Source organism: Tyto alba, unplaced genomic scaffold, assembly GCF_018691265.1.
Source record: "Tyto alba isolate M040663 unplaced genomic scaffold, T.alba_DEE_v4.0 Super-Scaffold_33, whole genome shotgun sequence".
Taxonomy (NCBI): domain Eukaryota; kingdom Metazoa; phylum Chordata; class Aves; order Strigiformes; family Tytonidae; genus Tyto; species Tyto alba.
In genome coordinates, this window is record NW_024881308.1 from 1039035 (window position 1) to 1049461 (window position 10427).

At 49.0% G+C, this 10427-nt stretch overlaps 1 protein-coding gene across 2 annotated transcripts; it reads right to left on the reverse strand.

The window, feature by feature from the left end:
• Positions 1-3169: 3169 nt before the first annotated feature.
• Positions 3170-10125, reverse strand: RAB5IF (RAB5 interacting factor). Of its 2 annotated transcripts, none has more exons than XM_042801189.1 (4): positions 9940-10125; positions 7740-7843; positions 5594-5723; positions 3170-4942 (listed from the first exon to the last, which is right to left on the reverse strand). In XM_042801189.1, the coding sequence occupies exons 1-4, from the start codon at positions 10066-10068 to the stop codon at positions 4901-4903; spliced, it is 405 nt and encodes a 134-aa protein (XP_042657123.1). In that variant the 5' UTR covers positions 10069-10125; the 3' UTR covers positions 3170-4900. The 2 variants fall into 2 exon arrangements, with proteins under 2 accessions (XP_042657123.1, XP_042657124.1); XM_042801190.1 differs by lacking the exon at positions 9940-10125 and adding an exon at positions 8246-8848.
• Between the last annotated feature and the right edge of the window lie 302 nt (positions 10126-10427).

Consider the following 10427-nt stretch of genomic DNA (forward strand, 5'->3'; position numbering starts at 1 on the left):
TTACCGCAGCGGCAGGGGGGGTCCAGGCACCCAGTTCAGCATCCAACAACCGCAGGCGAGAGACCCTGTGGCAGTGCCACAGAGCAGACTGGTGTGCTCTTTCTCACAGCCAGCTTGGCCTTCCAACACGGACCTCTTGTGTGCGGGGGCATCTGGAGACGAGAGCTGAAGATCATGGTTCTCGTCATGGCACGACAGGTTCTGGCTGGTGTTTGCAGGTGAAGCTGGCCAGGCCCAGCCCGGGCTCCAGCAGCCCCAACACACGCCAGGACAGGCTGAGGCTGAGCCTGAACTGGGGCCACAGAACCGGCCGTGCCCGAGGCAAACCTGAGCTATGGTTACCAACAGCTCCGGTCTGGCGAAGGGTTTTGATTGAAATACACAGAGCGGGGGAGCCCTGGTTTGCATGGACATTTCTGAAATCAAACTGGCTGAAACATCACATTTTTCTCCCCTACACTTCTTTCAGAGGTTGACCGAAAAAATGCCAGTAAAATAACTGGAAGACGGGAGAGGTTGTTTCATTCTGGACTGAACAAAATGCTTCAGGGTTGTGTAAATTACTTCCCTCCCCCCCACCCCCCCCCAACACCACCCGCCTCTACCTCTCAGCTTGGCACACATGCTTGGCTGTTCAGCTGCCAGATCTGAAAAATCCGTCCTCTGCCCTGGTCTATCCCAGACATATGTCGTTTTGGGAGACAGAGCATGTTGACTGCTGGGCTGTTTGGCTCTGGAGAAGTCACCTGAGAGGTACACATCCTACTTTCTCATTCGCCAATAAGCTGGCTAGTGCCCCATGCTTTTCCCTGCATGAGCAGCTACACTAGCTCACTCAATGCTTCTTAATGCAGGGAGGTGTAAACCTTCCTCTGCTGTGGCAGTGGCAAGGTTTTGTTAGTGTCCTCCAGCAGCCTGAGGGCATAATGGGCACTCCCAGTTATTAACTAAATACTCCTGAGAGCATAGCTTGGCTTTTGCAAGGCAGTCTCAGCCTGCTCCATTTTCAGATATCTCTCCAGCCTTCCCCTCCACAGCAGTTAGAGGTGGTCCCTTCCCCATCAAAGCAACTCCTCCAAAGCCAGGAGCTTTGTGCATACTGCATCCTCCTCCACCCATTTGCCTGGAGGAGTATTAACAGACATCCTTGAAACGAAACACCCTAGGAAGTGTGGGCAGGGACACACTGCTGTCCCAGGTCTCAGCAAACAGTTGTCAGATCTAAGTGTGCTTGAAGACAAAGCTTTACTTCCTGCTTCTTGGGCTTTCAGGACCCTGCTTTCCTCATACCAACCCAGCCCCGGCTACTCTTGTGTTTCTGACAAACCAAAACCATTCAGCTCTGTCAGCTGTGAGCAGCTGAATCATAGCAACTGTGAGCACAGCCTTTGCAAGCTTAGAAATCAAGCTGGGGAAACACAGATGACAACACCTCCACGGAGGGGATAGAGGCTCCTCAGCGGTGTGCCCCCAGCCCCAACAGGCACCACTAACTTTAAGGACAGCCCAAGCTCTGTTAAAAACAAGTGACATCAGCAACTTTCCCTTGCTGAACCAAAACCACAGGTAACAAATTTACATCATGCTACCTGCTCAACCATCACCACTGCAGAGCTACCCTGTGGCAGGCTGCAGCTCTTTTAGCTGGAGTCTGACAACTGATGTTGCCAAGACACAAGATGCCCAGCCCAGCCACCTCTCAACACCTGTTAGCACATCTTTGCACCCACGTTGGTTTTCCCTTTAACTCCAAAAATATCTTGCATTAAAGTTTTAACAGATACTATGCTTGAAGCCCAAGACAGAGCACAAGAAATTTCTCTGCCAGTTTCACACCAGAACACACTTGCTCCTCTCCTCACAATGAGGTTAGGCCAGGGAATATTTCACTCTCCTTCCTGCCAGGGACTGGCTTCTTTTTGCTGGAAGCCAAAGTGATGTTACTCCCGGTCTGCAGCTAGCAGTGAGCTTCACAAAGCCTGCAGGCAGTACAGCCTCTTCTCTGCACCGTCATGTAGACCCCATAAGGATGCAGCTTCCTGGTGGAACTATATCCCAGTGGCTGTGGCTCCCACAGCTCAGCTCTCCAGCACAGAAAAGACCTTTTTCTCCCCAAGTTGCTGCTCCATGGTAGTGCAGACGCCCTATCAGCCATAGGTTTAGTCCCCTGCCCTTCAAGGAGAGCAAAAGTACAGAGCAAGCATACGCTTTGTGCCAACACCAAAACTGCTAAGGACAGAGGTGCTGCCCAAGCCCCTGTTCCCCCCACCGTAGTGCCTACTCTCAGCTGCTGCTCTTCTGTCCTCCTAACACTCAGCTTCATGCTGCTAGACCATCCTTATGTCAATCTCTCAAGTCTATGCAAAAACTCCTTGTTTTTACAGTGCTCATAATTGCAAGATGCTCAGTTCCATTGCACAGCCTGCCACATCCCCCTGAGCTTCTTAAAATTAGCCTCATTTCTTCAGGGGCAGATGCCATAGCTTTAGTTCTCTTGGTGATCAGCACTGGGGATACCTGCTTCTAGCCACCAAAACACCCCTTAAAACAGAAACCTTTAGAGATTAAAAGCTTGCAGCTGGGCACCTGCAATCACTAACTTACCAGGAGCCTTGAGGAGGCCAATGTCTCTTCCGCATGGTCACACTCCTCCTCAAGGATCCTCCTCAACTCAGGTTCTGCCTCAGCTTCCAGCCACTAAAACTGTATAAAACTGCAAAGACCAAGAGACTCAGCTGGTGGGACTGCAGGCAAGCAAGGAATAGAGCAAAGAGGCAGTTAAGCAACTCTCCAGTTCTGCACATTTTACAGCAGTGCTTGAAGTCCTGGTCTGGACCCGACTTGGGCACTCTGCAATGCAGCAGTGGCTCTGACATGATTGCGTGTCACGGGACAGGGACAGCAGCTGAAGGAGCAGAACAGTTTACATAGAGGCAACACTTGGCTTAACCACCCATTAAAGCATGGGTCTAAACATTAGCTACTACTTCCACTACAAATGCTTCTGGCCCCTTCTTAAAGTGCAGAACTTAAGCCGGCAGCACAAGAGACCTGAGAATCCCAAAGAGCTGCTGGCTTAAGTATTTACCAAAAATCAAACTCTTATAGGAATCCCATACTCCCACCACTTTACAAAACTTCAAAGACCAGAGGATACGGAAGCTGCACAGTGGATTATCCAGGCGACATTTATTAGAGCATTTCAAGTATACAATGATTTTACTGACGGTTGTGAGCAGCTAAGATGCAAACAGATGCCAGTAGGAAAAGGTGACCTAAAAGCAGCAGGCTATGCAATTCTTGTAGGAAATTAATGCTTTCAGCTGAAAGAAGAGGAAAATAAAGTATCAGACTAGAAGACGGAGCAAATTGGGGGATATGGAAGAGAAAATATGCAAATTTTTATTTGAGATCACTTACTTAAATTGGCAACTCACAAGTAGCAGAAGCTGCCTGCTATTGCACTCTTCCCTTGGCATCCCAAGGACCTAAAATAGCCAGGTGTGTTTTCCCCACCAAGAACAGACAGCATTTTCCCTGATAAGAATGGAGGCCTACACTGGTGGGTGATTCTGGAGCCCTAGCCCAGCACTTGGATATTTAGATCCCTGGCTTGGCATCCTCACGTGTGAGAACCAGGCTGTTAGACTTCCACCAGTGAGGAAGCAATGCAGACTTTCAGCAAGAGCACACTAGAACTATCAACTCTTCACTCTAAGGCAGCTTTAGGGCAGGACTCTTTTTGGGTGCCTGAGCTGTTGTTTAGAAAAGCAAGGACCACATGGCAACAAGACTACAAGGTCCTCTGGCAATAACAAGGACTGTGCGTGTTTCCCAAGAGTTATTTCTGAAAGACACATCCCTAAAAATATCTTAAAGCAGAGACTCCCCCATTCATGCACAAAAAGAGCACGACTAGGGAGGAACTGAACTATGAAATGATCAACTCATAAAAAGCACCTCACAAACCAGAGGCTGTATACTTTGCCTGATTTGCAAGTTAGTAATTCTGCATTTAAGATAATAGCTGCCTCAATTGTGTCTTAGACTCCTGCATTTATTAACAAGGAGCAGTTGAATTCAAGAGCTTAAAAAAAAAGCATTTAAACGCTTAACATTTAAAAGAGTATCACCAGAATGACTGTCCTTCAAGACTACTAAGCTCTGAGGTATGTGATGGCAACTTAGTAGCCAGGCTAGCAGAATGCAGCAGAGTTTCTAAGCCTCCTGAATACACCTTCGTTAACCAAATGAATCACAATTGTTTCTAGCAAAATTGCTTAAAAATTTGTCTTCGGCAAAGACCATTTAAAAATTCTGGTTGACAACTGATTTGCAAGTAAACCAAAAAAATATTAGAAATGGTAACAACATAGTCTGCTTAATCAAATCAGATCTGGTTACTACAAAAACATGCTAAAGACAGCCACTCAACTCATATCCTGGATGCTGCAGTGCCTTCCTCCCACGTACCCTACAACTGCTTTTTAAAAACTTGTTTGTCTAAAGGACAACAATGGAAGACAATTCAGGATTTAATGACAGATTTCAAACAGAAGGGCATACATACATTAAATTAACAGATTCAACCTTCAGCACACAGGAGTTTGACAGAGTTACTGGCTAGAGTCACAGAAAGTTCCAAATTTGAACAGTCTTGAACCACTTCCAAAAATTCCAATGGCTTTTTAATAGTTCCAACAATTAATGGGTATATAAAATAGAGACGGACTTCTCCAGAAGAAGAGCTGGGGCTCTTCCAGGCTAATCAGACCGCTGGTACAGAAGGGAGTTGATTTGACCTCCCCCACCTTCCCACCAGTCCACTAAAAACTATGATTTATTAAAACCTTCTTGATTTACTGACGACTGATTTAAGAGGCAAAAGCTGCAGACTGTGTCAATCATAGTGGATGGCAGTATAGAAGATTATCCAAACAACCTGCAGAGAGGAAAGGAAGTGAAGGTTATTTTGATGCTTCTGGACACAGTTCAGACACAGAAAACAATCCTCACACCTCGCTCTCAAGAGAGGACTGGACACTGAATTTCAGCATTGAGAGGGTCTTGGAGAGATGTTAGGATCACCACATGCCACAAATGGTGGCACTCAACATGCTCGCCTTCTAGGGTGACTAGCCTCTCCACATTAAAATCTCACCACAGTCCTTCTATTGATTTAGAAACACCAAATCAAGTGCTGAGTGTATTCAGAGACTTGCGGGAGGGGGGTAAGGGAAAAACAAAGACACCCAAAACACCAGTTCCGGTGTAACTAGCTCTAGATTAAACTCCACCAGGACATCTAGGACAGAGGATGGGAAGACACAGAAGTTAAGTGGTAGTTGCAGAAGTATAACTGTTCCTACATCCTTTCCTACAGAGAAATCCCAGGCATTGATACTGTATTTCATAGCCAGTAGCCATCAGATTTTGGGATTTTCTTTCCCAATCAACTCCACTCATGAGCTGATGTTAACACATCTCTCTTCTATCAGCACATCACCTTGCCTGCTTTTCTCCCAGGTCTTTTCCCTCAGAAAGTATACCAACACAATTCAGTAATCAACTTAAAGAAAGCAAGAGGCATTACCAGAAACAGTGCAAAAGATGTCATGAATCCTTCCTTTGTTAGCTCCCATGTCCCACCATACTCCTCCTCATCTATCTGCTGGAAGCTACTGAAGTAGAGGTACAGAACGCCAGCATTGATCAAGCAGAATCTGGAAGAATGATATTAGGAACAGTCATTTTGGTGATAAAGAGTGCAGGTATCCAACATCCCATACAGCAATGGAGCAGTGAAATGTCTTTCATTCACAGCAGAGAGGCAACAAAGAGGAACACTTCCTGCAACACTTCCCAGGCAGCTCAGTCACTTCCTTAAAAGAGCAATTCCAGGTCAGCTTGCCATAGTATGCTAGGTTTGGATGAAGGTCACCTCAGAAGGCACAACCTGCTCCTAGTGAGGCTCAGTAGACATTAGTCAAAAGCTGGAAGTATCAGCAGAGTAGCAGCAGTCCTGCTCCCATACAGAATCCAATTTCCTTGTACGTGCTACTTGATCTTGAGACTGCTAAGAGGAAAGACTGTTAGACTCTATGCTCGGTGTTAGATCCCTGTTAGCGTCCCATGACCCAATGCAGTGACTTAGAGATGAGATCCAGAGAAGACTTGACAGCACCCTCAGAGCAATAGCACTGGGGTTCAACTTGAGACAACTCCTAGCGCTCTCTAGTCTCTGCCAATAGTTACACTGCAATGGAGAGAAAAAATGTGATCTGCTGTTTGTCCTTAGACATGTTTGGATTTACACCGCCCCAACTTAGGGCTGCGACAACCTGGGAAGTGACAGGCACATTTCCTGGAAAGAAGGCTGCGTAGGAAAGGCAATGCAGGAAGACAAATGCCCAAGTTCAGTGACTGGCAGCAAACTGTGAGCTGCTGTGCAACTGCATACCACAGAAACCATGCACTCAGTTCTATAAGCTTTTAGTTTTTCCACTGTACACCAAATCACTTCTATTTCTTATTAACATTTAGCACAGGAATTGGCTTAGGTGGCTGAAGGTGCCTTGTGAATTAATGGATGACTAAGTAAGAACAATGCTTCTCAGCTACTCTGCATCTGTTCCCGGGAGCACTTTAGATTGAACTGTTTGCATGTAGCTGTAGCTACTGAGTTCCTGTTGGAGCACCACTGCTTTACAGCCCCTTGTATCTAAATTTTTTTTTTTTCTATTTCTTTGAGACACTTGCTGTTACTCCCTCCACTTTCTTGACACAGCCAGGACACTCAGGAGGAGGGAGAAGATAACAAGTCAATTTTGCCTAGGAAAAGCTGTGTGGTTGTGAGCTTCACTAGGAGACCTTGACTAGGCAGAGACTTTTACAAACAGGAAGTCCCCAGAGCAGACACAGCATCTTCCTACACCTGGTGTTTAGAGAACAGGGCTGTGTTTCCCACCTCTGGTGTCCCTCTAGAGGCTTTCAGGCACATGCAAGGGCCAAACAAATTTTCATTTCATAACACAAGAGTGCTCATTGCAGCCTTCAGACACCTGCTGGGAGGTGACCTGAATCCCACTACTCAGTGGGGATCTGATGTGTACATACTCTTCTAGGCACCGCCTTCCCCCCAACACCATGGCTGAAAGAACAACTTCAGCAAGCGGGGAGTGCTGCAGGAGCACTGCAGCAAAGGTGCCACTTTGCCTGCTTGTTAGCTACAGTCTCTGGTGTTTTGAAGAAACCTTTTATTTTGCAAAGAGAAGCTGCCCCTCTTGTCTACTAACAGAACCTCCCCTCTGAGAAGGGCTCCTGACTCAAAGAGGACCACCACACCTTCCCTTCTATAGGCCTTCCTTCTTATGTGGTCACACTAGGCACCACACTCTCAGCCCCTATTCACACATGCAGGAACAGGCCACTTCACGAGGCAATTGAACCTTTTGTTCCCTCCTTCTACCCCCACCCCCTTTAATAATAATAAAATAAATCATTATTTTAAAAAGCATTAATCAGGCTGAAGGGAGAGAAAGAGGCTAATGAAGACATGTTATGATTCATATGAATTTCAAGACAAATAACAGTCTGGAATGTGATGCTAGCTTTAAGATGCACAGCAGACAGAGACTGTGCTTGGCCAGCCCATTGTTTATAGCACAACTTTAAGCCAGACACCAAGTAAAGTCCAAACGTGGGAAAGTACATGAGACAGAAAAGGAAATAAACCTTACACTGCTATTCCCACGAATCCCTTCAGTGGAACTACTCCCCAGATGATTCCCAAAATAACTGCAATGATCTGCCGGAACCAGTAGATCACATCTAAAAACTCGTCCTGAAGAGATAAAACACAAGAAAGATTTTGGCATTTACTATGTTTCCTTTTTTTAAAGCATCATACAATTAACAGGTAAAACTCTAACACACTAAACACTTAGTTTTCCATTCAAAGTATAAGATACTGTACTCTGAACTGATGAAGGCAGCTTATGGCATCATGTACTCTGTATTTCTCTGCTTTCAAATTAAATACACAGCTTTGTCCTCCAATGGGCTACCTGCAGAGGTGAACAAGTGCCTAATCCCCTTGCTTACTAGAGATTGAATTCTTTAAACTTTTATTCCAGTGATTTTTTTTATAGAACTGTTTATGCTTTAAGACTGTTATTACCACTCTCAGTGCCCCAGGCCTTCCCCTAACCAGAAACAAGTGCTACTACCAGTAGCCAGTACTCACGCCAACTCCAAACCTCAAATCATCTCTCACGTGTCCTACAAGTGCATCTGCATTCTTTGAGGGCAGCAGCGAAGTGGCCATTCCTGTCTGTCCACAGGGCCACTGCAACTGTAAGTATTGCAGCTGGATGATACTGACTCATGCTTTAAATAAAATTAACTTCTGCTCGCATCTTTTTTTCTAGCCTCCCCAAGGATGGGATTGCCCCGGCATACCCCCAAACACCAACAACCTTCGCGATTTTACTGTAGGATGTACAAAGTTGTTTGGCTCCAGGTGAAAGACTGGCATCCATGTCAGATAGAGTAATTTCTCTCAGTCACTACACTCCTCAGTCATTTTAGCCTTCAGTTCACATCCTGCTGCATCAAAACATTGGGACAGCCTGTCGTTGCTCCCCTTGCTAACTCTAAAATTCCTGCCCAAATTGTTCCGAGGGGGATGAGGCTGAGCACAGGAGAAGCCCATCAGTTCTGTGAGCAACAGCGACTGATAACAAAAAAGTGACACATATTCATGTCTGTCCCCCCAAGAAAAGCAGGGCAGGGTCCACACCTTCTCCACGCTGAAAGGCAAAGCCAGCAAACCAGGGAGCAGAGGTCCCTGGCACGTGGGCCCTGGGCCCAGGCCACGCTAGAGAGATGCTGCAGGAGCTGGGAGCACTGTGGGGGTGTGCTGCTGGGGGGCAGCAGCAGGAAGAGGCTCTGACCCAGGGGCATTAAAGCTCCCTGGAGATACGCACATTGAAGAAAGCTTCACTAGTGCTAAAAACACTGGGAAGTCTGTAGCTGACATACTTTCACTCATACTTGGAAGGTTTGCTGACAAACACGAGCGAATCATGCAAGTTGAGTACACACATGAAATTCTGCGAAAAATCCAATCTGGTTTTGCACATGAGACGGCGAGGCTAGGAACAGCAAAGCAGACCACAAATGGCTAAACAACCACAGCTCTCACAAGCCTGATCTTGCTGCTGCCCTTTCCCTTCAGGCCTCTCAGCTGGATTTGCAAATATATTTTTCCTATAACTTCTTAAAGTAGATTATGCTCCTAATTTTCTTTTAAATACACGAAGTAAATGTTCATTTAATCCCAGAAAAATGTAATCCAAAAGCCAAATTGAACTGAGGTATCTTAATACGATCTTAATATAAATTAATAATATAATATATCTTAATATGAGGCATTTTACGTTTTCTTTGGCTCCACGCCCAAGTACCAGAAAAAGAACTGGGTCTGCTGTAGGCACCGGCACACCAGACACGCCACATCTGCCTTCAGGAAGCACTCGGAGGGGAAGTCCTCTGAGTGAGAACGGACACAGCCCCACTGCACGCCGGCTGGCCAGCGCGGGAGCCACAGCTGGGTTTAAACAAGCGCTGTGTTTGCCCGGGACGTGCGCCCAGGGCACCCCCGGGGCTCGCCCCAGTGCTGCGGGTCGCAGGGCGCTGCCGAGCCCGCGGCACAGCAGCGCCCACCGGCGCTTCCCGCAACGGGGACTTCGACGAACCGGGGAGGCGTCCGCCCGCCACCCGCGGGGACGCTGCCCCGGCCCCTTCCGCCGTCCTTCGAGGGCGGGATGGGAGCCGCCGCCGCCGCTCCGGCCGTGCCAGGGGCTGCCCGGCGACCGCCGAGCCCCACCGGACGACCGGCGCCGGTCCCGCCGCGCTCCCCGCGGGATGCCCCCGCACCTTGTCGTGCCAAGCGGAGTCGCTGCGCAGCGCTTTGCCCCACACCGACCCGCGCCCGGCCGCGCCGCCGTTGGCCACCGCGTGCTGCTGCGCGTGCGGCGGCTCCTCCCGGCGCCGCGCGCCGCTCATCCTCCCTCCCGGCCCCGGCCCCGCCGCCGGCCCGGAAGTGGCCGCCGCGCAGCGTCCCCCGCTCCGCCAATCGCGGCGGCGCCCCGCGGCGCACGTGACGAAGGCGAGCGCCGCTCCCCCTACGGCAGGGGAGAGGGGCCGGGCGGAAGCACCGCCCCCGTCAGGCTCGGGGAGGGGGCGGGGCTGGGGCGCGGCCTGGGCGCGGAGAGGGGAGGGGCTCTCCGCGCCCCGCCCCCGCCTCACCCCGCGCCCCGCCCCCGCCTCACCCCGCGCCCCGCCCCCGCCTCACCCCGCGCCCCGCCGCCCAGTGGGGCCCCGCGGTGTGCGGGGGGACCCGGGGTGTGCGGGGGGACCCGGGG